Source organism: Fusarium venenatum (genome assembly GCF_020744135.1).
Source record: "Fusarium venenatum strain MPI-CAGE-CH-0201 chromosome Unknown EDB82scaffold_1, whole genome shotgun sequence".
Taxonomy (NCBI): Eukaryota; Fungi; Ascomycota; class Sordariomycetes; order Hypocreales; family Nectriaceae; genus Fusarium; species Fusarium venenatum.
In genome coordinates, this window is record NW_027072129.1 from 1322746 (window position 1) to 1348208 (window position 25463).

The window sequence follows — 25463 nt, forward strand, 5'->3', positions numbered from 1 at the left end:
TTTCAAGACCTAAAAGTGGGAAGGAGCGATGGATAATCCGGTCCGTTTGTGAGTCAGGCCTTTTATTGGTCTGGAACAAACGAACCAATCACGTAAACGTCCAAGACTGCCTTGCACCTTACCCCACCTTTAGCTGTAGCCCCCACCCGTTGTCGTCAGGCTCGAGCTCAATGCCGCCTGCAGCAATCCATGGATCCTTGGGAGACAGGCGGGTCATAAAAAACAGGGACTGGAAAAAGAACAGACGAAAATACTAGTGTTCTTTCAGGCGATGTACTCACCAAGGCTGATCCAGTATTTCCATCAACCACTAACCAATACCGGCTTTTATGCGACGTACCTCGAGGTCTAGGCTTTCTATCTCATGAGTGCAGTGACAGCATAGTTGATCAATGCAAACACTTCAGCTTCGTCGCTGTACAGTAATGATGGTACTTTTTTCTCTATAGTCTACTACTATCAGTCCATTGTCATTACCTCCTCATTCCTTACTAGTGACATACCATACTTTGCGCCTAGTTCATCACAACCTCCCCACCAAAGGTCTGGTACAACTCAACTTCCCTGAATCTCTAGCCCCGCCGCCACCTCATCGCATTTCATCACTCCACGGATCTTCGGGCAAGTTACGGAGCAAGAACAGCAATCGACCTTAATTCTAAACACCGCCAACTCATCCCTTTACGTCTCATCAAAGCTACCATCATACTTCTGCAGTAACCTCGAATAGCTGCCACCATGGACACTCCAGCAATCCCAATGCCGCGGGATCCCCGCGAACAGGATATCCTACAGAAGCTAACGATGATTCGAGATCGTCTACTGCTTCTTAAGCAAGATCGTACAAACTACATTCGAACTCAGGATGTTATGCCCTTGTTCGATGAGACCATGGACCAGGTCAAGGATTTGACTGTCGTACGGGCGGAGACAGGCATCAAAGAGGAGAACAGATGTATGTCATTGAATCCAATCGCGAACACATTATCACGATACTAACAATTCTCTTTCAGTGGACAAGGTCCTAGAAAGCTGTTTCCAATTGCTTTCCCTATTCTACCTTACTATCGGACGAAACAACGAGGCGCCAGCGACCTACGCTATGACATCAACCGTTAAGCGACTCCTAGATCACCTTAACGAAGCCGAACTCTACTCCGCCAAAGATCTTGGAAGCATTAAGACAACGCTCGAGGATCTATCCAAAAACATTCGCGACGCTGCTAGTGACCCGTCCCCCGACAAGCGACACCCTCCTTACATGCTCACACTGCTTGAGAACCGTGTCGAACTGTGCAACTCGACCCTATCAAGACTCCAAAAGCGACTGGACAGATTACCGGATTATCTTCTGGAAGCTCACGAGAAGCTCATTTCGATCTTGCGATCGATTTCGCTAGCCAACACCAAGTCCAAGGTAACCAAGCTTGGTGGTACTACTGCAAGCTGTAGGACTAACGTGGAATAGTTTTCGACATCCGAGGTTAAGAAGCTACGGAACCAAATCTTGGAAATTGGTGAAAAGCACAATGGTGGAACGTTTACTGCGGAAGACGGTGCTTTGGAGGAGGGTGGAGAAGTAGTCCGAGACTTGTACAACCGCTGTGTCCGCTGGTCGGATCTAGTTCTTGAGAGGTGAGTCGCGCATTACATTAAGAGAAATCCTACTAACAATTGCAAGGCAAGGAGAGGTGGCTGATCAATGGCGACCAATCTACGACGCCCTCATTCACATTCGCAACGATCTCGAGAAACTTTCCCTCACACAAGCATGGTCACTCCGAGAGACCGACCTGTACGATTTCCAACGACAACTCGACAGAATTGACGAGAGCCGAGGAGACAATGGTAACTGGGTGGACGACCGGGGGCGATCCGCAGACCTTTGGACTCAGCGAACTTTCCTCTACCTCATCCGACGATCATACGCCTACATTTACTCATTCATGCTGGCATCTGAACCAGTGTCTGAAGCTCTGTTGCCTGTCTACAATCAGTTGCAGACACTGAAGCGATGTTTGATCGAGGTCAAGAACAACGGAGGTGTTTCATCAGTGCGAGAGCTTTACCCTTACAGCATGAAGGTATGTCTATATGCGTTTAATTCTGTATTTTGACCAGTAACTAATCGAGAACAGCTCAACTCCCTCGACAACATGAAAGTGGACGGCAAGTTTGTGGTGAACGGTGATATCCCCGAAGGACAAGGCAGTGTTACAGAGCTATTGCACGAGTGCTTTGATCTCAACTACGAGCTGAGAGTTGCCGCTGAAGAGGCAAACAGCAACGAAGATTAGATCTTGATATGCAGCAGTGGCAGATCACTCTATACGTTACGGGACGAGATGTTCTTTGGGGGAACTGGTGTACGATGGCGTTACTACTACTTGAATTGGAATTCTGTTGGTGGGCAGCTCTTGCTTTTTGGTATACTTGGGTTTCCTTCAGTAAAGCTAATAATGAAATATATGTATAGGGGCTTGGGTTTGCACTTTTTAAGCAGGCACGCGATAGGAAATGGAAACTTGGAGATCGAGCTATCAGTAGCAGCTGGACAGGGACAGGAATATATTGTTAACTGATTATTTGCTTTAACTATTGCTGATTTAAGTATGATAATCTAACCGTACTTTTCAATCTTTAAAAAGCGCATCTTTAAAGCACAGCAATCTTGACAGTATAAGACCAATAATATAAAAATAAAATGTCAACGATTATACGATCACTGGGGCATAATATTGTCATCCATTATACGGCCTTAGTGATCGCATTATTGATGTATTATTGGGTTCATACTGGGAAGGTTACTGCGTCTTTTGAAGTTTGGAACGCACCGTTCAATCAGAAGATTAGAAATAAGATTAGTTGAATCTAAAAGCAGCCTTGAAAGGATATATTTGGACCTTTATATCGCATTAGATTGTGGTTTCGAAAATTCTCTTGAGGTACTTACCTTGTCCATATCCCAAACACCTGAAGTGGCATAGATATCCTTGCTTAATGCCTCTCGCACCTGTTCTACGGAATCGGCGATGCAGACAAGTGTGCTTCCGGCGAAATCCAGACTGCTAGGGCTATCGTCTTTGGGAACAGAGTTGAGGATGGCACCTAATGATAGATCTTGTATCAGTATTTGTAGAGACGAAGAGGTAAAGGTGCATGTACATACCTCCCATCTTCCAGTTTCCACTCTCAACATTAGGCTTCATGTTTTCAAAATGCTGTCTGTACAAGTGATCAGCAACCCCTCTCAAGTAGTACTCTTCAAGGGATACTTACCCCCGAACTTCAAGTCGCTTCTCAAGCATATTGGGCTTATCATGAACGACGACAAGAAACTCGTACTTTCCAGGAGGAACGGAAACTGCGCCTGAAGCCATTGTTCGAAGTGTTCGTGTAGTGAAATAGGGTGCAGGTTTGGTCCTGATGAGTGACGAAAAGAGACGAGAGGATGACATTGTAGAGAATGTGTACGTTTGCTTATATACTCTTTGGTAATAAGAGGTGCGTGTGGATTGCGGGGTGGGAGTTGTTGTCGGGTGTGGGGTGGCGGAGGTTGAAGGGCGTGGTGGTTCATCGTGGGTACGCCCTTTAATGCATGGAACTGGGGTAAGAGGATATTTACGGCGATGGCATTGGTCTTGTGTATTTTTGGTAGATTGAGAGTAACGAGAGGATTTAGTTGGCTGAAATTGGGATATTTGGAACTGATTTGCTATTTTGTATCAATGATTATGCTTCAGGGTAGGACTACCAACATGAAATTACCTGTGTGACCTACAGAGGCTGTCATGATGAGACAACCCAGGCAGATAAAGCATAATGTTTAGGAAAGCATGATATTTAAAATGCTTGAGAATATGTCTTCATAACAGGGTATTGAATTGATGTTTGGTAGTTGACTTGGATATATTATGGCAATGTAACCGAGCTCAACCGATACATTCATAATACCGAATGTAATAAGTAGTCACAGTAGCCAACCTATTTTACTTGTCTATATTGCTAAGAATCATCTTTCTCGCTACTATCTTACATGAAATCCCCAGACAGGCGTCCCTGGTATCTCGCATCCTGATACCCACGCATAACTTCCCAAATACACAATAATCGCTGTTCACCAATCTTTAAGCCTGTGCAGTTTGGGCCCGAAATTCGTGACTCTCTCCAATAGGCTTGGAAAAGTCCAACTTCTTGATATCGTGTTTAATGTTTCGAGTCTTGACACCAACAGCGACAAAGACTATTGTAACCAGTAACTCAGGAACCAGACCAAGACATACTTCGATTGCTTTTGAAGACAGGAAACCCGAGTTTGGGTCTGAGATTTGGAGTTGGAGAAAGGCAATCGCGTAGCTAAGGCGGAGGGCAAGGAGAGGAAGAGCGATAAAAACTGCGTACAAGAGCTTGTCAAGTTAGCAAAGTACATGGCGAAGTGTTTTTGGAGTCAAATTACCAGCATACCACCACGAAGAGAAGGTACAGAGCCATTTCGAGATGATCGAGTTTTGCCAAGGGACCACAAGGACCAGACAGCAAGTAGGAACCATGCCAGTGCGATGATTGCAGATGCGACTTTGAGAAGAGTCTTATTGGTTGAAACATCATTCCCCTTTTGGAGATTGATCACAGATACGATGATGAGCGCCATAGCTGCTCCAACCAAAGCATGATACTGGACTTCGAGAACGATATCGAAGCGTCGGTTAAGTCGGGGGTTTGTAGCTCGTCGACTAATAAACTGTCAGCATTTTGCTAATTCGTTGGCGGGAACAGTACTTACGCTTCGTGCAAGATACCAGACGCTGCAAGCAATAAAGGAGAAAGACCAATACTGTTGAGAATAACTGTTCCTGTCGAGCTACTGGCGCCGTGAAGACCAATACCGCCTGTGACGATTCGAAGGACACAAAAGATTTGGACGTATAACCAGCCGATAAAACCAGTCTTTCCATGTTTGAAGAGACAGTATATGGCAGGTTGAACCAATATGATATAAAGGGCTAGTTTAGCCGCGGCGATTGAGTCTGTCATTGTGACAAATGGTGTTCAGTGTTGTAAGTGGATTGAAGTAGAGAGTAGTTTAATCAGGAATGTGAATGCGAAAAACATAATGATTTATGGTCTTTATTATACTTGCAAAAACATTCGACTGGCTGCCTCTTCTATGCTAAGTTCTATACTCTTGTGGCACTGCTTTCAATGGTTGTCGTTTAGAGAATGTCTTGCGACATGTTTATTGGTCTAAGAGGTTAAACGAGAACGATGATGATGGAGGAACGGGCCTTTTCTAGTGTTTGGATCTACAGTCAGATAGATATAAGCGCCATAGGGCTAAGAACTTTCCAAGACCCTGGCGCGCACCCTTGAACAAATCCGTCTGATGAGATAGGAAGGCTGTGTTTAAGATTGCCGTTTCCAATTGGTAACAGGGCAGTCTTACACATAGGTTCTCATAGTATGGCCGTTGTAGGACCTAAATTATATGGACTTTGGACTTGGGGGATTTCTTTTTGTAGCTGATACTTGATCAACTCTACAAAGATGACCTTTGTATTATATCTTTGTACTTAGATCAGAATGTCTTATTACTCTCTTCAATTTAGCTGTAAATAATAGTAAGATGCTTATTAAATTGTGTTGATGCACATCTACAACTCCTGCAGACTATCGGGTACCGGCACAGGCTGACGAATCATTAGCCTTTGTCGATCTCGTTTACAGCCACGATCCAACGCTCGTCGTTCTCGTTCAATCTTACATCTCAAACAACAACTACAAAAACATTTGTTCATTTATTGTAGACATGGTTGGGTCTCAGCAAAAGCCGCGTAAACATGCACCCAAGCTATTCCACAAAAAGTCTCGTACTGGTTGTCAGCAATGCCGGAGTCGCCGTGTGAAGGTATGGTGACATCTGACCCTTCTATTAGTTGTCGATAAGTGGATGTTCAACTTACAATACTCAAGTGTGACGAGTCAAAACCTATCTGCTCGCACTGCAGTCGTCTTGAACTATCCTGCATCTATGATCGCGCAGTTTCCGATAGCAACTCATCGTCTCCAACTGAGAATGGAGGCCAACAACAAAACAAAAGCGTTGTAGAAACCATTGTTGACCCTCCCGAATCAGAATCTCGAAGAAAACAAGAACTCAGTCTATTTCATCAGTACATGACTGATACCGGCCCATCTATTGCTCTGGATCCTATCACAGCTCATTTCTGGGTAACGACCATCTGTCGCCTGGCGCTTAAATCCGATGCTACGCTTTACTCGATATACATGGTCGCTGCGATGCACACCGACAAGCGCAGCAACTTTACTGATACCAAAGCCCTCGAAACAAGCCAAACTTACCTCAACATGACTATCCGGGAGCATCACAAGGATGTTACTGATATCAACGCGGAAAACGTAGAGTATATCTGCTTGACCTCGAGTATGCTGCGCGTCTACGGTTATACTCGACTACAGCGTCGCTCGCTGGAACCTTATACGCCTCCCGTGGACCTTTTGCGTATTACAGGGACGAGTACTGCGCTCTTCCGCAACGCGTGGGATATCATACGGGATAACCCTGAGTCGGTAGTATACCAGATGATCGAAAGTGCCGCGGATCTTCTAGAGGACAACGATAGTAATGAACTACCCGACGATTTAAAACCCTTGTTAAGCCGAGAGAAACCTCACGAGGTTGAAGAACCGTGGGATGAAGAAACAGAAGATGCATACGTGAGAGCGCTGAGTCTCATAGGACGCATACGGAATTTCATGGATAGGGAAAATATCAACAAGAGTATTGGACGACGAACTATTGTTTTCCCTATGATGATGCGCCCGAAGTTTGCGGATCTGGTGGAGGAGCTTCGTCCGAGGGCGCTTGTTATTCTTGCGTATTACTTTGCTCTATTGTCCATGTTGAGTGAGTTTTGGTGGATTGGGGATTCGGGTGTTAGAGAGATTAGAGCGATTGAGAAAATTTTGCCAGATGAATGGCAGGATTGGCTTGAGTGGCCAAGAAGTATATTGCAGTTTCAAGATACTGTGATGGATGGTAATGTATAGAATGTTGCAGAAGTTCCGATATTTCTTTAGAGTTCTTCGTCCAAGATATGCCACTATTCAGATTTATTCTTTACTGATGGTATATTATTCATAATGATTACGAGATATATATCAAATGAACTGATTTATGGTGATTTAGCTCGGCCAAGCTTTTGTCATGCCAGGTACAGGTCTCATGCCTTCGTTCTCGTGAGCAGAATTTACTACAAGTCCGATATACGGCGGATAAAGGCACAGAATAAAACGATGAGGTCAGATGATGGAATATTTGACAGGGGTAGCTCTGTTAAGCGAGTGATGGACCCTGACTAGGCTTGACTAACAACAAGGCCCTGTTTTGAACATCATCGTCATCGGAAAAGTTGATAACCGTAGACTAGGATAATTCTGAGTTAATAAAGTATGCCAATGTCTATCTAAATCTGATACTATCACAGAGCCTGTGTAGAGCTTTAATCGTATTGGGATCTGGAGTATAAGGTACATTGTATGCTATCATGTTATACAAGACCCATGCTCGTGATATGGGGCATGGTGCCATGATGAATGTCTGGGGTACATCATATCTGGGGAGCATCATCACAACCAAAATACTTTTTAATTATCTTTTCAATTTTTTAATGTAAAAATTCTCTCATCATGGGTTCAAAATATGAATCATAACTTGATTAATAGGCAGCTCCCGGACATCGTGGAGACTCGAAAGCCGGACATGCTCCGCTTCAGCTCCGAAATGATGCAGTATCGGTCTTTATTCTCCGTATTTGCCTCCCAAGCTTAAAGACCTCAATCACAGAAAGGGCAAAAAGATATCAAATACAGAGGTACCAAGAGTAGTTTAGAGTCGGAGAATACGTATTTCTAGTGCCTCTTGTTAATGAATCGTCTCATGAGTTGTCAGGCCATTTATAAGTCGCGCAATCGTTGGCGGGGAAAAAGAGATAGGTAATACAAGTAGATGCGGGATGGACGGAATGGGTCATGTCAGTGGAGGGTCCTTTCTATATCCGTATAATGATATAATGTCTTTCACCCTCTCTCAATTTTAACTACTCTCATTCTCAGTCATCATCAAAACAAACACTCATTCCATGCCCTACCTCTCATCTGAAAACAATTACCTCTTCTCTCCATACATCTCACGAAACCACGCCACAATGGCACCCTCAGTGTATATCCTCCTACAGCGCGACACAGAGTCCACAGTCATAATTTCCTCGGTTTATCTCGACCTCCAAGACGCCAACGCCGCGCTTCTTCAACTCGCACAAGAAGCAGGCGTCGACCCTGCAACTGTCAAGCCCACTGCTGCTGCGACTGGTTCAGATCAGCCCTCGCTTGTCAAAGAACCTTTACGGTGGGAGGCAGCCGATGGAACTGCCGCTTGGGTTGAGCGTCACACTGTAACGAGTCGCAAGACGCATGTGACAGGCTCTGCTGGTGCGGCCGATAAGCCTGGGTTGAAGAGAAATGACAGTCGGTTGTATGTCAACGATGACGATGATGTTATCGAGGTTACCGACCATGATGGACACTACGACTAAGATGGAATCAACGACTTGGGATTAATGCGGAGGATATTGGCCCATGGAAATTCATGCTAGACAGCGTGGAAGAAATTCGATTTTATAGCAATTCAAAGCAATGTTTATCAATCTTTTCTACAACATCTATCCGGCTTCTAGTACACTTCTACCCATACGTCCTGTAATCTACGAAATCACACATTTTATGCGACGCAAACCATCACGTTTACAGCTTGGCCTTAGGAGCAGTCATCATGGTCTCGGCCACGATTCTCCTCTGAATCTTACCAGTCGCCGTCTTGGGCATCACCTCGGTAAAGTAAACCTGCACATTCATTAGCATTTGCGTCGGCCATTCATTGTAGTTGTAGAAACTCACCTTCTTGGGTACTTTGAACTTGGCAGAGCGCTCTTCGACCCAAGCCTTGAGTTCCTGAGCGGTCAACTTCTCGCCGTTCTTGAGAACGACGGCAACACCAATATCCTGGCCGTAAACCTCGTCGGGGATCGCAAAGCTGACTGCCTCGCTGATCTGGGGATGGCGGGTGAGGACGTTGTCGAGCTCGATGGGGCTGATCTTCTCGCCACCCTTGTTGATGAGCTCCTTGATGCGACCGGTGATGATAATGTAACCATCCTCGTCCTTCTTGCCCTGGTCACCCGTTCGGAAGAAGCCGTTTTTGTGGTAAGATTCGGCGTTGGCCTTGTCGTTGTTGAGATATCCCTTGGTGACGTTCTCACCAATGATGCAGATCTCGCCCTCGGCACCCTGAGGAACCTCCTCACCCTGATCGTTAAGAATCTTAACATCGACGCCTTGGCCGATACCGACGGTGCCAGCCTTTCTCTTGGCAGGAGGGAGAGGGTTGGAGGTCATCTGGTGAGCTGCCTCGGTCATGGCATAAGCCTCGAGAACGGGAGCGTTGTAAGTCTCCTCAAGCTGCTGGAAGACAGTAGGCGACAGCGGGCTGGAGCATGATCGGATGAAGCGAATATTGGGCTTCGGGCTTGGGGGAGGGTTCTTGAGCAAGATTTGATGAATCGTGGGAACGGCTGTGTACCAATTGGCCTTGTGGGTGTTGAAGTCGGTCCAGAATTCAGAGGCGGAGAACTTGGTGGGAACAACCATGGAACCGCCGGTAAAGAGAGGAGCCAGGAGACCGCAGAGAAGACCGTGGACGTGGAACAGAGGCATGACCAGCATGGTTCGGTCCTTGGGTGTAAGGTCGTATGTGTTCTTGATGTTGTCTGCGATATGGTTAGTCATGGTGGAGGTGAGTTGTGATGCGACGTACTCATGGTTCGGGTCAGGTTGCGATGAGTGAGGGGAACCTAGCGCTGTGAGTATGAGATATCGCGACGTCATGTCAGTTTACTTACCACCTTGGGGCGCGATGTAGTGCCACTGTGAGCTTGTTAGTTAAGTTCTTATCGCGAATCTCATGAAACCAACCTAGTGTGTAGAATAAGAGCGACATCGTCAGGCTCAGCAGTAAGAACCTTTTCCTTCTTGCCCTTCAAGAGACCATAGTCCTTGACATCGAGGGCAACCTCCCCCTTGGCCTCATCCCAATAGCACTCAGCGACAGCGGCGTTGAACTTCTTGGCCGCCTTTACGCTAGGTGCACCGGCCGCCCAAGCGCCTCTGGGAACGAGGACGATGGCGCTCTTGACGTCGTCGATATAAAACTCAAACTCATCCTGCTTGTAAGCCGGGTTGAGAGGCGCGGCAATTCCACGCTGCCAGGAAGCGGCGAGAAAAGAGACGATGAACTCGTAGGAATTGACGAGCGCGATGGAGACGGGGGCAGCTTTTGTGATGCCCAGATCAGCGAGCTTGCGCTGGAAAGCTGAGACGTCGGATTCGAGGTTGGCGTAGGTGACGGTGAGAGATTTGGGCTTTGAAGGGATGATGATGGCTTCTGCGAGCGGATTGCTCTTGTTGATGGCGGTTTGAAGGGTAGACATTTTGGTGATTAATTGATTATGAGTTTAGATGAAGAAGAGAAAGATAGTAAAGTAAAGTTGAGCTAGCGGAAAGAGATCTGAACCCGATACAACGGTTATTAATCGACAACGGTCTAGCACCACTGATTGTTATTCTTAGTAGCTATCTAAACAAGGGGAATTCCTCTCTTAAATCTCCCTACCATGACGTGCTTGGCTTTGTCCTTTGATCCATTTTGTCGCGGCCAAGGGTCCGGGGGTGTTTCGGCTTCCATCCGAGCCGACCATCCACTGAACTATGCCCACTGCCAAGGTGAATAGTCAGGTAGTTTACGCGTCTTTTTATTGCCCTGAGATTAAAAGTCAATTGATTGAGATAGAGGCTACTGAGTTTGGTAGTTGACAGGTTTCGTAATGAGACTTGGTATGATGTAAATAACAAGGGTCCATCCTGTTCACTGGAACCTGCTAAGAATCAGTGGACTTTACTCCATAGATGCAATGCAATCAATGGATGGATACTACTAAGGTGCCTGTTGACGCCCAACTTAGTGCCTGCATCTGGCATGACTACAGTGTCTCAATATCGCTATTTACTGAGAGACGTCAAATCTGTACCTACATGAAATGTAACCCTGACAAAGAAAATGCCATGTGGCTCTCAACCCGTACATCGGCGACTTGTGTCTTCAAAGCCCAGGCAGGTTAGGTCAGTTACCTCCACGATTTGGGTCATTAAATGCCCCCATCTCCTTCCATTGGCGGGGTTTTAGGCTGCCTGCATCCTGCATTTCAGGGGGAGGACGACGCTAGAGCCTAAACCGAACCCTCCACTCGGTTGCGGTTGCGGTTGCGGGGCGCGGGTTCGGTTTGGTTTGGCGCCTCTCTTCTCTCCAACTTTGGTCTAACTTGATCGTGTACAGTAACTTTCCATCTTACAAGCTGCGCCTCAACTTTCCCCCGCTATTCATCCATTAGTATTGTGTGTCTTTAAACATTCTCAACAACCACCAATTCCAATCATCTGTCGACCCAAACAATCTTTGGCTTCGGCTTTGGCTTCTCATTGATCGCGACACCTTTACATGCCTTCATCTCATCCGCGCCGACCGGTTACTCCCCGCTCCTGAGAACGATCCAATACACAATCGCCCATCATGGCTGAGGTGGACGTTATGCCCACCTTTGGCTCAGAGCTCAAGGTTGGTTGCCTCTTTGACCCGTGGCAGCCGTGTATTCGTGGGATCGCTTTCCGGCCTCCTTTGATGCTTTGCGCCTGCATTGAAAGCCATCTCTTGACAACTTTGTTCGCATCGCTAACAGACACGTCTTACTAGGATGGCTTCAAACCCGCAAACGTGTGGCTCGGCCATGGCATTGCCTGGCTAGACGAAATACAACAGTTCTACCGAGAGCGCGCCGCCATAGAGAAGGAATATAGCGCAAAACTTATGGCACTTTCCAAGAAGTACTTTGATAAGAAGAACAAGAGGACAGCTCAGCTCAGTGTAGGAGATACTCCTGCCATGACACCTGGTTCGCTTGAGAGGTATGCCCAAACCCCATGAGTTGACGTGTTGACTTCATACTGATCACCTTGCGACATAGCGCTTCCTTGACCACATGGGTTACTCAGCTTACCACGCTCGAGTCCCGCGCAGGCGAACACGACAAATACGCCAATAACCTCGTTTCCCAAGTCGCCGAGCCCCTCAAGTTCTTCAGCGGCCGTTTTGAAGAACTGCGCAAGCGCCATTCCGATTATGCCACCAAACTCGAACAGGAGCGCGATGCTCAATATGCCGCGCTCGCCAAGACCAAGGGCAAATATGACAACGTATGCCAAGAAGTCGAGGCCAAGCGCAAGAAGACCGAATCGCATTTCGACAAGACCAAGGCGCAGAACGCCTACCAACAGCAGATCCTCGAGATGAATAATGCCAAAAACACTTACATCATTGCGATCAACGTTACGAACAAGCAAAAGGAGAAATATTATCACGAATATGTACCCGAAGTTATGGATAGTCTGCAAGATCTCAGCGAGTTCAAGACGACAAAGTTGAACAGCTTCTGGACAATTGCGACCAACATCGAGTCCGACATGCTGCAGCAGAGCAACGGCATGGTTCAGCACCAAGGTACCGAGATTCTCAGGAATTTGCCTCACCTCGATTCCATGATGTACATCCAACACAACATGGGCGCTTTCAACGAGCCAGCCGACAAGCATTTCGAGGCCAGTCCTGTCTGGCACGACGATGGCACTATGGTGGTGGACGAAACAGCAAAGGTCTTCCTACGCAACGTCTTAGGTAAATCCAAGTCGCAACTGGGAGAACTGCGGAGAGAGGTCGACAAGAAACGAAGAGAAGTCGAAGGCGTTAAGCAGCTAAAGCAACGAGTTCGGGAAGGAAAGGAGAAGAAGGATGAGGTTGAGGTCGTCCGTACGCTCTTCCAAATGCAAGAGAACCTGCATTCTATCGACCGTCAGCGGTTGACAGTTGAAGTTGAAACATCAACCATTACATCCGTGGTAGGCGACGTGACATTGGGCGCCAAGAACCACAACTTTAAGGGTCAGACATTCAAGATACCCACCAACTGTGACCTTTGCGGAGAAAGGATTTGGGGTCTAAGCGCAAAGGGCTTCGACTGCCGAGACTGTGGTTACACATGCCATAGCAAGTGTGAGATGAAGGTTCCCCCTGACTGCCCTGGCGAGCAGACAAAGGATGAGCGAAAGAAGCTCAAGGCCGAACGCCAGGATGCTGCGAACAACAAGCTCCTCAAACCCAGCGCGACCATGACATCAGTGCACTCCAACACTTCAGATGCCCCTGAGCTTACACGATCAAATACCATGACCTCACTTAGCTCACACTCGGCACGTCCATCGATATCAGGATCCGCCTCTGGGCAACTAAGCCCTACGGAAGAGACACCGCCAGAAACAGCACGACCAAGTGTGTCGTCAACAACAACTTCTAGCGCTGCGCCTAAGCGAAGAGTCATGGCACCTCCACCGGCTGCTTACATTAAGGATTCAGGCGCCAACGAAACGAACGGTGGTGCCAATGAGGAGAAGAGGGGCAAGATGATATATCCCTTCGAGGCTACTGGTGATGGTGAATTGACAGTGCAAGATGGTCGGGATGTAGTACTGCTCGAACCCGACGGTAAGTTTCTCTCTCTACTCTCGCGATAACGCTAACCCCCTACAGATGGCTCTGGCTGGATCAAGGTTCGCGCAGGCTATAAGGAAGGCCTTGTCCCAACATCCTACGTCGAATTCACCACCGTCACAACAACACCTTCTGCCCCGGCTCCCTCCGCCCGACCGTCATCTACTTATTCTACCTCCACAACATCCTCCCTCACACAGTCCAACAAGAAAAAGGGCCCCGCCGTCGCCCCAAAGCGCGGTGCAAAGAAACTCCGCTATGTAGAAGCACTATACGAGTACGCGGCCCAAGCTGACACGGAGCACTCCATGGCTGAAGGCGAGCGTTTTGTTCTCGTGCAGGATGATCCCGGCGATGGCTGGGTCGAGGTTGAAAAGGCGGGCGTCACGGGGAGTGTGCCTGCGAGCTACGTGCAGGCTGTCTAGAAAACGAGCAGGAAGTGTAGATGTAGAGTTTGTCGTTGGAGGCGGGACATCAGGTAATCTTGCTTGAAAGAATTACTTTTTTACCTTTTTTTTTTTGCAGAAGGATTCAGTTCTCTGGATGAGAAGCCAACGAGCGAAGCTTCTTAATAGAATTCTTATTCAAACCAATACTTGGAAGAGAAAGAGATGGATACAGTGGCTTCATGGAGTACAGTTTACATACATACAGTACCTAATGTAGTCGCATGAACTGCTGAGCCGCTTTGGTATAAGAGCTTACGAAGCGAACCTGGTGTCTTTGCCACTTGACCGAACTTTCCGAACGAAGAGTCATAACATCACGAGCACAAGACCCAAGTCCGGCGGAATTTTATCAACTTGAAATTTTTTGGAGTTGATCGCTTATTGTAAAAACGCTAAGCATGAAAGCCAGGCGATGTAACATCTGTCTAGATATGTGTATGTATGTATATTACAAGTTTGGGGGAAAAAAGAAGAAGCCTCAAGCGTCCACCGCCGATACTACCTTGTATTCATTTCTCATGTAAGCCATCCTGGTATACTAGCTATGCCCCTCCGATCCATCTGCCCATTCTTTATTTCCCTTTCCTTCTTTGTTTCGTTGATCATGTCGGGTGTGCGTGTGCAGTTGCAATTTGCGTGTATCAAATAGGAGGGGGATATCATCTCTTCCAGTACCTTGGAATAAACGCCATGCCAAAAAAAACACAAGTAAAAAGAAAATAAGAAACAGATTCGAGCGGTAAAAAGTATGTTTAGTAGAAGAAAGGGGGGGAGGAAGAGACTCCCTAGGACGTAATACAACAGGTATTCGTCCTTGGGTCGAATAAACCGTGAACCCCACGTAAAACCAAACGCCGAGTGGAGTGTATGCATAATTTGGATACGATGGGGAAAGGGGCTGAACAAAAAGTCCAGAGGAAATTAGTTTGCGGTTCCAACGAAACGGCTGTTGTTGGTTCGGTTGTTTCCTCGCGTACGGCCTGTATTGCTCACAGAATTTGGAGATTATTCCTAAATCATCTGCGCGGTGGGAGCTCCCAAACCATGGTGTGTAAGGCTGTCTCGTAGAGTGTCCTGCAACTCAGCGATCTGAGCCATCATGGACAAAGAGTTCTGCGACTGCTGTTGCATATCGGCCTTGAGTCTGTCGTTCTCTTCACGCAGCCTCTTAACCTCCTCTTTAAGTTCGATAATCTCCGTGGTAGCTGTATCGCTTGCACGGCGCTTGCGCTTCACACCTGTCTGCTCGCTGTCGTTCTCGTCGGACAAGACCATATCGGGAGGAGGAGTAGTTCCAGCTCCGTCGGGGTTGGTGTGAACACGTCGAAGATGCTCGTTCAAGTTTTCCATTCTTGAAAACCCCTTCCCTGTGTGTCGCTTGCAATTCGGATGAGGACAGTTGACTGTCTTCTTCGGCCCTCCGTGTTTGTTGTGAACCTCGCGCTCGTGTCGGAGTAGACCACCCGAATAGGTGAAACCAGGGAGGTTCTCACATCCTACGGCGGGGCATCGGTAGGGTCGTTCGTGCTTGTCCATGTGCTTGCTGCAAAACAATTAGTATAGCGTTCAAATGCGAGTTTTGGGTAGAACTTACTTCCATTCGCACTTCCGCGAAAACAATCTAATCTCTTCTTGGCAATCTTCCTGCGTACAATGAAACTTGCCATCTGCACCCTTGACAGCTTCTCTCTCCGGCTTGGCGATAGGTCTCACACGAGGGGGAGGAGGCGAGTCGATACTGGGCGAAAGGTCTTTGTCTTCAGGAAGACCGTCGTGGATAGTAACCTCGATGGGGGAGGGGAATGTGGGGTGCCCCAAGTCAAGTTGAGTCGCATCGTGTACAGCAGCAGCATCGTCTGGCATCATCCCTCGGTCGTCTCCGAGAACGCCTGTGGAGTCTGGAAGCATTGACGCCTCGGTTGTGTATTGGCTGAGCTGCTCGGCGACATCGTTGTCTGTAAATCGTTGATCGGCAGTGTGATCATGGTCGTGGTCGTCACCGATGGGAGGGTATCCCCCATCATGTATGAAACTCCGAGGCTCGAATGCGACACTCATGGCGTCTGTGAATATATGTATGATTTACGACTGTTCGGGAGGTGACGCAGAAACGTTGTCGGAAGAGGCTTTAATTGATGTATGAGTGAAATCAAGCGCTGTCGGTGGTGACGAGCAATAATGAAGTGTTGCGAAGGGTATGTCGGCTGAAGTTGAAAGGTTGACGTCGGTACTTAGTGGTATGCCAATATGCCGATGGATGGTTGATCGGTTCGGTTATGATGAATGAAGCTTCGAGTTGGCCTGAAAATTCTGGTGTAAAAAAAGCGGGAGGCTACGGGAACCTGGAAAACAGGGTGGAGAAACAGGTCGAAGAATGGATTAGTCAAGTTATGGCACGTGACAGCGCGTATGTGTGGCGTGGCTTGGCTTGTCTCGTTGTATTGTGGCGCCGATTGTTCCAGGTTGTATTGTCGAAACAGCGTCAATGCGAAGGCGGCTTTATTAGTATTCAATTGTTTCCAGGCAGACGAGAACCAACGACGGGGGTGACTCGATAGGGCAGGTCCCATAATAAGCAAAGTCCTTAGGCCTTGGGATTCGGAATCGTGACTCACGCGCTGTGCGTCTTAGTGGCGGCGCATTATGGAGGCGTGGGGACCAGCAAGGCTGCGACGAGAAAATGTACTGTATTAACAATACAGAAGTACACTTTTGCATGGATGTTGCAGGATGGTGTAACAACCATGCTCGTTGTTTTTCGAATCTTCACTTGAAGATGTCGCATTTTTAATACGAGGCTGTGCGAGCCAAGTCCATCGCTACGTTGAAGATGCATTCCGACAGGGTCTCGTGATCTTATTCACGGTTTTGGATTTAAGCAACTTTGCTTCCCAGGCACACTCGGTTACCTGATAGGTTCTTGCCGGTGACAAGTGACCTGTACACTGAGTTGTCTAATCCTGGTTTGTCAATACAGGAATCTGTCAGGCTGTAATTCAACAGACCTGTCGACGTTTCCAGCCATAAACCTGTTTTCCAACAGTGCAAGGCAGTCAAGTTGACTGATACAATCTTCTAAATCAGGCGAAGTACGAGATGACTTGCTGGCCTCACCTGGATGAGATTCCCACAGGTGCCTGACTCATTGTGTCAGGTTGGTCCTTTGGTGGTGAGGCCTCGTAACCTTATTTTTCAGGTGGCAAGGCCTGAAGTAGAATAGACGACTTGACCAAAGACGGTGTCACTCGAGGCCACTGAGCCTCCAGCGCAACAAGACAGGGCTCGAAGACGAAGCAATTGACATATAACAGGGTTAGCCTGCGACATAGCTGCGACTATCAGCGTATCGCAGGTTCAGCGTATCGCAGGTTTTGCGTATGTATCAGAGCATCCGCAAGAGGGTGGCACAAGCGGATGACGATGGTGATGACGACGATAGCTCAAAGAATGACATTGGCGAGACCGTAAAGACCGGGGAGCTCGCTTAGATGGGAAAAGTTGAATGCTAACGACGACTCAACCATAGTAGCAATTAAATTGTAGATGTCATTTCGAGAAGCAATTGAAAGGGCGATGGAAGATGAGAAGAAGTGATAGAAGAGGTGAGAAAGATGGAAAGGGGAGAAAAGTTGGAATTTGGAGATTTGGAGTACGCTTTGTTGTTTTGGGGAGCAAAGGTAGCGGGAGCGGGAAGCAAGCGCGCGTGCTGGTTTCTCAGGCATTTGTGCATTTTTACACCAGAAATATGAGGTTGAACCTCGTTGCTCTTCTCTTATTGCAACAATACCACCTTACAAGGGGTTTACCAAGCCTAATGCAGCTAATGCTGATCCTTTGGAAGATGAGCCACAGGAAATACGTGACATGTTATTGGTCTGTTTATGATGAGTAAACTTTGATTCTGTAGATGATCTTGATCGGAGTCTTTGGAATTTTCATAGTTGCCTCTATTATTTTTTCATCTTGTTGTTGTTTGATGCGCCAAAAAACAATGCTGGGCAACTACGATGGTAAGTAAGCCTAGACAGCTAACTCTGCCTGGTCAAAGTGTCGTTTTTGGTTCAGTTTCATCCTCGTCCAATCCCCGTCTTTGTTTCTATTCAAATGCCTGCAGCAAACAACGCCTCTTAATAAAGTGGCTTGCAGCACCCATTGTGTTCACGATACTCTACCGTTTAACTGCTATATCATGTGAATACTAGTAATTTCGCCAGATTGTTTGCTAGCGTTGGCCATCACTCTAATTAGACACCAATTCGAGAGCAATATGAAATGATTCCAAGCCACGATGAACGTGCATTTTACAACACGATATAGGTATAAATAAACACGATATTCTCATGTTTTGTTATTCAATCACCATCGCCTTCGACATCTTGCACTGATAACTTACCACAAATATCACTTCAACACACATCATGTCTTTCCAAAGAATCACCACCTCCCTCTGGTTCCAGGACCAGGCTGAAGAGGCAGCGCAATACTACACCACGATCTTCGCCCCCTACTCCGAAATCACCACTATTCAACGCAACACTCCACCCGGCCAAGATGATAAAAGAGTCATGGCTGTCGAGTTTGCGCTCCAAGGTCGTACCTTTGTCGCCCTCAATGGAGGACCAGTTCCTTGGCAATTCAACGAGGCTATCTCATTGATGGTCAACTGCAAAGATCAGGCCGAGATCGATTACTACTGGGAGAAGCTCAGCAAGAACGGTGATGTTTCCCGTCAACAGAGTGGATGGTTGGCGGATAAATATGGCGTTGCTTGGCAGGTTGTGCCCACGGCGTTTAAGGACATGATGGGGTCTGGGGACAAGGCTGCTGTGGGGAGAATGACTAAAGCTATGATGAAGATGAAGAAACTCGACATCGCAGAATTGGAAAAGGCATTCAAGGGTTGATAGGCGCTAGAGAAACAAGTCATTGGAGTATTATTCTGTTGATACAGTGATGTCAGATGAAAATGAAATGGGGTCATGGGTACTCTTTAATTCCCCTTGGCCTATAAAAGCAACTACAGCACTACATCCGCTATCGGCAATCCACTCTGGAATTTTTATTTCATTACCCCGCCATCATGATGTCTGGTCATTTTTGTTATCTGCTTACTATCATAAGACCTCTGGTAGAGTCAGCGACAGAAACATAGTTACACAACATAACTATACTGAAATACCCACAAGCAGATTATCTTTAGTATATTTTTATTCTCTGTAGTAATTGAATACGACGGAATGACTCGTGTACCGAGACTTGTTTTAAGTTTGTTGATAAGAAGTGACAGACGTGCCTACCCTAACATTAGTGGGGCTGTCCAGTAGATTCATGTGCACCACCTAGATGAGTCAGCCACTAAAGGTTGGGTAGAAACAGATTTTTTTTAATACTCATGGTTCTCTCTTGGTGTGCGCCGTGCTTGTTTTGTCGTGTTCATCACCCGTTATAACAAGTTTCACCATCGTCCCAAGAAACCATCATCATGAGCGACTCCTTTGAGACGGCGGCGCCGCCGCATGCTACCTACGACGTAAGAGCAATGCGCCTCCATGTAGTACCTTCATCATAGCTGACCTTCGTTACCGTAGACTGTCCTCGTCTTGGACATGGGATCTCAAACTAGTCATGTTTGTTCTTTCCAGAGATAAATTCTGCTTCTGCCATGTAGGCTAACAATCCCAAAAGCTCATCTTGAGGCGACTTCGATCTCTTGGTGTCTACTCTGAGATGCTGCCCTGCACCCAAAAGATCAAGGATCTGGGCTGGAAGCCAGTTGGTGTCATTCTCAGCGGAGGTCCTTCAAGTGTTTATGCCGACGATGCCCCCGGCGCGGACCCTGCTGTCTTTGAGCTCGGCGTCCCTGTCTTGTAAGTCGTAAGCTAAAAGCATGACGGAACATCACTAACATGCTATCAAGGGGAGTCTGTTATGGCAACCAACACATTGGTATTATCCTCTCTGGATGTATCAAAACCACAATTGACTAACAGTTTCTAGCTTGGCGAGCAAACCCCAAGAGTGTGGCTCCTGGAGTGACCCGTGAGTACGGTGAGACTGAGTTGACCATTCACAAGATTGGCACTCACGGTGATCGACTTTTCGAGGGATTGGGAGACTCTCTGAACGGTATGTTGTGTAGATGATGTTATGGCCCGACGTGTATCTGACATTCATCTAGTCGTCATGAGCCACTTCGACAAGGTCGTTCAGCTGCCCGACGGCTTCAAGACCATTGCTACCACCAAGAACAGCGAATTTGCCGGTATCGCCCACGAGACTGAGCCTATCTTTGGTATGTAAATCTTTCCGGGGCCCACACTAGAACTTACTAACAAGTAATTGATAGGCATCCAATTCCACCCTGAGATCTCGCACACCGAGAAGGGAACTGACATCATCCGCAACTTCGCTGTCAACATCTGTGGTGCTCGACCTGAGTGGAAGATGGACGACTTCTCAGCCCGTGAGGTCCAGCGCATTCGAAAGCTCGTTGGTGACAAGGCCCAAGTTGTATGTGTTTCCATCTTGCCCAGCAATCTCTGTCAGCTTGCTTACTACTTTGTAGATTGGTGCCGTCAGTGGCGGAGTGGACAGCACTGTTGCTGCTAAGCTCATGAAGGAGGCCATTGGAGACCGATTCCATGGTGAGTGAAAGCTGCTCGACAAGATGTTATGCCATTTGTACTAAAATTTGGATAGCTATCCTGGTTGACCAGGGTCTCATGCGTTTGAACGAGTGCGAGCAGGTCAAGGAAACCCTTGACAAGCACCTGGGCATCAACCTCACCGTTGTCGACGGATCTGAGCTTTTCCTCGGCCGTCTTGCCGGTGTCACTGAGCCTGAAGCCAAGCGAAAGATCATTGGAGGAACCTGTGAGACAACCCCCTGGAAGCTAGCTAGGCCATCATACTGACTTCACATAACAGTCATTGATCTTTTCGAGATTGAGGCGCTCCGGTATGCACACGCTCAATACTGTTCTAACTTTGGTAGACCTGATCTAACTCTATATCTAGTATCGAGAAGGAGGCTGAGAACACAGACCGTGCCGGCAAGGTCGAGTGGTTCCTTCAGGGAACACTCTATGGTGAGTTCTTCATTGCTTGGCAGGAACTGAACATTCGTTAATATTGTTTAGCCGATATCGTCGAAAGCTTGAGTTTCAAGGGAGCCGCCAGCTCTACCATCAAGTGTAAGTCTTTTTGCTTATCTGTTCTTGATTGTACATAACTGATTCCTGTACAGCCCACCACAACGCTGGAGGACTTCCCGCTCGCATGCAAAACGGCGTAAGTTGAATCCATATTCGATATTCTGTTGAAACATACTAACAAAAATCAGGAGGCCCAACTGAAGCTCCTCGAGCCTCTCCGAGAACTGTACGTTACCGATCGTAACCTGGATCCAACAAAATGGTAATTACTTTTCGCAGTTGCTAACAATTCACAGTTTCAAGGACGAAGTGCGAGCTTTCGGACGTCAACTGGGCATCCATGAGGAGCTCATTGGCCGACACCCCTTCCCTGGCCCTGGTCTGGGTATCAGAATCATCGGCGAGGTCACCCCCGAGCGAGTCGAGATTGTTCGCAAGGCTGATCACATCTTCATCTCCATGATCCGCGAGGCCGGAATCTACGACGAGGTTACTCAAGCCTACGCTGCTCTTGACTCAAGCCGAGGTAAGCCTATTCTTACACTTTACAAATCTGCAACATTATCTGACTCTTTCTGTAGCTGTCGGTGTCCAGGGTGATGCCCGAGTCTACGGCTACATCTGCATTCTGCGTGCCGTTACCAGCTTGGACATGATGAGTGCCGAGCCCTACGAGTTCAAGTGGAGCCTCCTCAAGGCTATCAGCAGGAGGATCGTGAACGAGGTTGACGGCATCGCGAGAGTGGTTTACGACACCACCTCCAAGCCTCCTGGAACCATTGAGTTGGAGTAATATTGTTCAACCCACCGGTTTGAAGAACAATTTTCCAGACCCCATCGTTCTGGCGAGGACCTGATTTGGCGTTTAGACGGACAGTTGAAATTTTGCGGGGGAAAAATAAAATAAAGGGACTTCTTTTTTCATTGGCATGCATTGCAAGATAGGGAGATTCTCTAGCGATTTTGCAATGACAGCCACATATAACCAACCATCTGCCTAGTTCTCTGTATGCTTCAAGTGATGCCGTGCTGAATTATCGCCTAGCCTTTAGTTTATTCTGACCACAGTATAGAGGCCGAGCGAGCACCGAACGCTGCACCGAATGTCTCTAGACTATTTAGTGCCCGAGTCTTGGTCGAAGACGGCGCTTAAAGTAATAGTCTCGTTGTTAATAGTCATAGCTTCCCGAATACCGGCGGTTGGTCCCGGCAGAGTTCTTATTCTCGGTCCAGGGTCTCCGGTTTCACGGCCGGTAATACCGAGACCGAGTCGGTACTTGCCGCGCCGTGATTTCAATGTAACCCGCGATAATCGATCTATCGTTCGTCGATCATCGATCGTACTCGTGGTTTTCGATAGACCCTGTAATATCTTGGCCCGTTAGATAAGTGATTAATTGCATCGAGTGATCAAGAGTATCAAGCCTCAATTTCTTATGTTATTTATTCGTGTACCGGTCACTAAAAGCCGGTATAAAAGAGGCTGTATCTCATGTGAGGAGCCGCATCTAGTGTCTCCATTATTAAACTCAAGCTAGTAACTTGGAGCTTCCCCAACATGCAAGAGCTACCACCCACCAAAAGAGTGAATCTGCAGCTGGAACGGAACCAATACTTGTTTGGGTTCTAGCGGCCTAGATCGGCTCACAACCAATACTTTTACTCATTGATAAATCAATCCCCTCCACCCTCTTTTTCTTTCTCTTTTCTTCCCCCTCTCAACAGTTCATTTATTATCATAATCATTGAACCCTCTCGACTGGCATTACCTCTCTTCCTATTCCTTGCTGCTGTTTATATCAATCTTCCGACTTATACAGCACACCCATCCATTGCTGAGCATGGCAGAGTCAGCTCATAGCTCGCTCGCCAGCGGTGGCCAGCATGATGACCATGCGTCAAAGCCTCACTTTGCTTCTACTGGGCTTGAGAATCAGGAAGAGGGAAATGCCCGAGAGGGTGATTATGATGTTGAGACGGTTGAGCGTATCTACAGGTTTGTTTGTCACTTGACTATTGTGCCAACATATAACTAACCAATTCAACTATTTAGAAAGATTGACCGTCGTATTATTCCTGGTAAGTCATGAACCACTTCCCCATCAAAAGATATTTACTTACCATCTCGTAGCTTTTTGGGTTCTTTACTTTCTCTGCTCAGCCATCAGGTCAAACATTGGAATCGCTCAAACCATGAACAAGGACAAGGGTCATGACCTCATGACTGTTCTTGGAATGACTCCAAAGGACGTTTCTACTGCTCTGGCTCTCTTTTACGTGGCCTATGTCCTCTTTGACTGCCCCTCTAACCTCGTCATGAGCAAGCTCAGCCCTCGTCTGTGGATGGCTCGCATTGTCTTTGCAACCAGTGTTATTGGCACTTGCTTTGCTGCCGTCAATGATCCCTGGAGCGTAAAGCTTTTGCGCTTCTTGCTTGGAGTCGTCATTGCTGGTATGTGGCCTGGCATGGCATTCTACCTCACCCTCTTCTATCCTCCTTCGCGTACCGGCCAGCGAATCGGGTACTACTTTACCGCCTCTCAAGTCTCTGCTGCTGTCGTTGGTCTTGTTTCTGCCGGCTTTCAGCTAATGGATGGTGAGAGAGGAATTGTGGGTTTCCGATGGATGTTTATGGTTTACGGCCTTATCGGTATCGTTCTGAGCTTCGTTCTGTTGTGGTGGCTCCCTGATCGTCCTCTTGCGCCTGGTCAGACTCGACCCAAGACTGGCATCTTCAAGTTCCTTCCCGCTACTCCCGAGGTTCTTAAGGGACAAGATGCCGTCATTCACTACCACGACCTTAAACGCGTCTACCACGCTCGCCCCTGGAACTTCAAGGACCTCGGCCTTGTCCTTATCGATTGGCGTTTGTGGCCCTTGACCATGATGTACTTCGGTGTTGTCGGCGTTGGAATAGGCACCCAGATGTACGGATCCGTTATCATCGCATCCATTCGACCTCAGGCCAGCGGTATCGAAGTGAGCCTGCTATTCGCGCCCATCTGGATTATGGATCTCATCGCAATTCTCATTGTGACTCCCATCTCGGATCGTTTCCACCGATCTCGCCCATACTTCTTCTCTGCTGCCGTTTGTATCCAGATTGCTGGTCTTCTTACCACCACACTGGCGACTGGCAACGGCTGGGCTCGATACGGAGGCCTTCTCATGGTTGGTTTCGGCCTCGGCCCTACTGTGCCCATCTGCATGGCTTGGAGTTCCGAGATCTTCCAGAAGCGTCATGGAGAAGTTGGAGTTGCTGCTGCCACTGCTCTTGTCTCTGGTCTCGGCAACTTGGGTAGTGTCATGACAACCTATGCTCTCTACACTGGTTGGCCCGAGGACGCCGCTCCTGGTCCCCGCCAGTACCGCAAGAGCAACTACACCATGATCGGAATCTTGTGCATGAGCATTATCAGCTCTTTCCTTATGAAGGCTCTTCTTGCATACTTTGGTAACCCAGCCAACAGCAAGCTTCAGTCAGACTCAGCTAGTGAGTTTGAGGATGGTGCAGCCCGACGAGAGGGTCAGGAGCGCGGTTTCGGATCTCTTCCCTGGAAGAAGTCGAACCGCACCTAAGTTCTTCTAGAACACTCCGGATTCGCTCGTCTGGATCGCATCTTCAACAATCACCCAGCTCGACGATTCCTAGCACATAGCAGCTACTGGTAGCCCAACCTCCTGGTCCAGCTGCATGTAATAACATGGCATTATACTAATAACATGCCTACGAAATTCACTTCTTACATCCACCCGAAGAGGGTTCATCGTTTCGCCCTCGAGGCGTCGTCATATGACAAAAATGGCATACCCACCACTTACGACGGCCTCGGCAACGATTTGTTTCTCGGAGGATAACATGACCTTGCGAAGAACATGATGACAATGCTTCAGCGCTATCATCACGCTCCCCTCGCCAGGCCAGATTATCCTTCTAGCATCCATCCTCCTCTCGGACTATTCTGACATTTTACTCTTTCCGGCCTTTTTGGCTTGTCTTGTTTTTGCTCTTTTTTGTTATTATGATACCCCATCAGCGTTTGTACACGCTGTCCTACGAGTTTACCTCCCTTGATTCCCTCGGCAGCGAAAGTGCTTCTACGCCATCGCTTTGCGGATAGTGTGTTGAACCAG

At 47.6% G+C, this 25463-nt stretch overlaps 11 protein-coding genes across 11 annotated transcripts; 7 read left to right on the plus strand and 4 right to left on the minus strand.

The window, feature by feature from the left end:
- Positions 1–276: 276 nt before the first annotated feature.
- On the plus strand, positions 277–2746 carry EDB82DRAFT_7826 (uncharacterized protein). The gene is made up of 5 exons (XM_025732063.2): positions 277–955; positions 1014–1417; positions 1469–1635; positions 1682–2084; positions 2139–2746. The coding sequence occupies exons 1-5, from the start codon at positions 739–741 to the stop codon at positions 2295–2297; spliced, it is 1350 nt and encodes a 449-aa protein (XP_025591026.1). The 5' UTR covers positions 277–738; the 3' UTR covers positions 2298–2746.
- Positions 2570–3713, minus strand: EDB82DRAFT_482823 (uncharacterized protein). The gene is made up of 4 exons (XM_025732062.2): positions 3280–3713; positions 3170–3225; positions 2954–3108; positions 2570–2903 (listed from the first exon to the last, which is right to left on the minus strand). Exons 1-4 carry the CDS (start codon positions 3456–3458, stop codon positions 2862–2864), a joined length of 432 nt encoding a protein of 143 aa, XP_025591025.1. The 5' UTR covers positions 3459–3713; the 3' UTR covers positions 2570–2861.
- A 209-nt stretch (positions 3714–3922) lies between these two features.
- Positions 3923–5034, minus strand: EDB82DRAFT_531628 (uncharacterized protein; the record flags this gene model as incomplete). The annotated part of the gene is made up of 3 exons (XM_025732061.2): positions 3923–4406; positions 4457–4733; positions 4784–5034. 3 exons carry the CDS (start codon positions 5032–5034, stop codon positions 4128–4130), a joined length of 807 nt encoding a protein of 268 aa, XP_025591024.1. The 3' UTR covers positions 3923–4127.
- Positions 5035–5748: 714 nt separating this feature from the next.
- EDB82DRAFT_570341 (uncharacterized protein) lies at positions 5749–7469 on the plus strand. Its single transcript, XM_025732060.2, has 2 exons — positions 5749–5905; positions 5971–7469. The coding sequence occupies exons 1-2, from the start codon at positions 5807–5809 to the stop codon at positions 7066–7068; spliced, it is 1197 nt and encodes a 398-aa protein (XP_025591023.1). The 5' UTR covers positions 5749–5806; the 3' UTR covers positions 7069–7469.
- Positions 7470–8070: 601 nt separating this feature from the next.
- Positions 8071–8717, plus strand: EDB82DRAFT_482830 (uncharacterized protein). Its single transcript, XM_025732059.2, has one exon. The coding sequence runs from the start codon at positions 8160–8162 to the stop codon at positions 8610–8612; it is 453 nt and encodes a 150-aa protein (XP_025591022.2). The 5' UTR covers positions 8071–8159; the 3' UTR covers positions 8613–8717.
- EDB82DRAFT_7933 (uncharacterized protein) lies at positions 8717–10703 on the minus strand. The gene is made up of 4 exons (XM_065610054.1): positions 10048–10703; positions 9975–9999; positions 9890–9926; positions 8717–9842 (listed from the first exon to the last, which is right to left on the minus strand). Exons 1-4 carry the CDS (start codon positions 10560–10562, stop codon positions 8821–8823), a joined length of 1599 nt encoding a protein of 532 aa, XP_065465323.1. The 5' UTR covers positions 10563–10703; the 3' UTR covers positions 8717–8820.
- A 745-nt stretch (positions 10704–11448) lies between these two features.
- EDB82DRAFT_482835 (uncharacterized protein) lies at positions 11449–14522 on the plus strand. The gene is made up of 4 exons (XM_025732057.2): positions 11449–11743; positions 11879–12090; positions 12150–13720; positions 13766–14522. Exons 1-4 carry the CDS (start codon positions 11699–11701, stop codon positions 14149–14151), a joined length of 2214 nt encoding a protein of 737 aa, XP_025591020.1. The 5' UTR covers positions 11449–11698; the 3' UTR covers positions 14152–14522.
- Positions 14523–15186: 664 nt separating this feature from the next.
- Positions 15187–16233, minus strand: EDB82DRAFT_470010 (uncharacterized protein; the record flags this gene model as incomplete). Its single annotated transcript, XM_025732056.1, has 2 exons — positions 15187–15718; positions 15770–16233. 2 exons carry the CDS (start codon positions 16231–16233, stop codon positions 15187–15189), a joined length of 996 nt encoding a protein of 331 aa, XP_025591019.1.
- A 2360-nt stretch (positions 16234–18593) lies between these two features.
- EDB82DRAFT_470011 (Glyoxalase/Bleomycin resistance protein/Dihydroxybiphenyl dioxygenase) lies at positions 18594–19079 on the plus strand (the record flags this gene model as incomplete). Its single annotated transcript, XM_025732053.1, has 1 exon — positions 18594–19079. The coding sequence occupies one exon, from the start codon at positions 18594–18596 to the stop codon at positions 19077–19079; it is 486 nt and encodes a 161-aa protein (XP_025591017.1).
- A 578-nt stretch (positions 19080–19657) lies between these two features.
- Positions 19658–22122, plus strand: EDB82DRAFT_519242 (GMP synthase; the record flags this gene model as incomplete). The annotated part of the gene is made up of 16 exons (XM_065609059.1): positions 19658–19705; positions 19764–19802; positions 19861–20042; positions 20093–20121; positions 20173–20301; positions 20354–20467; positions 20522–20685; positions 20741–20819; positions 20875–21048; positions 21103–21133; positions 21193–21263; positions 21315–21368; positions 21422–21465; positions 21518–21555; positions 21626–21855; positions 21911–22122. The coding sequence occupies 16 exons, from the start codon at positions 19658–19660 to the stop codon at positions 22120–22122; spliced, it is 1638 nt and encodes a 545-aa protein (XP_065465324.1).
- Positions 22123–23042: 920 nt separating this feature from the next.
- Positions 23043–25013, plus strand: EDB82DRAFT_8090 (major facilitator superfamily domain-containing protein). Its single transcript, XM_025732051.2, has 3 exons — positions 23043–23325; positions 23383–23408; positions 23461–25013. The coding sequence occupies exons 1-3, from the start codon at positions 23171–23173 to the stop codon at positions 24906–24908; spliced, it is 1629 nt and encodes a 542-aa protein (XP_025591015.1). The 5' UTR covers positions 23043–23170; the 3' UTR covers positions 24909–25013.
- Positions 25014–25463: the final 450 nt, after the last annotated feature.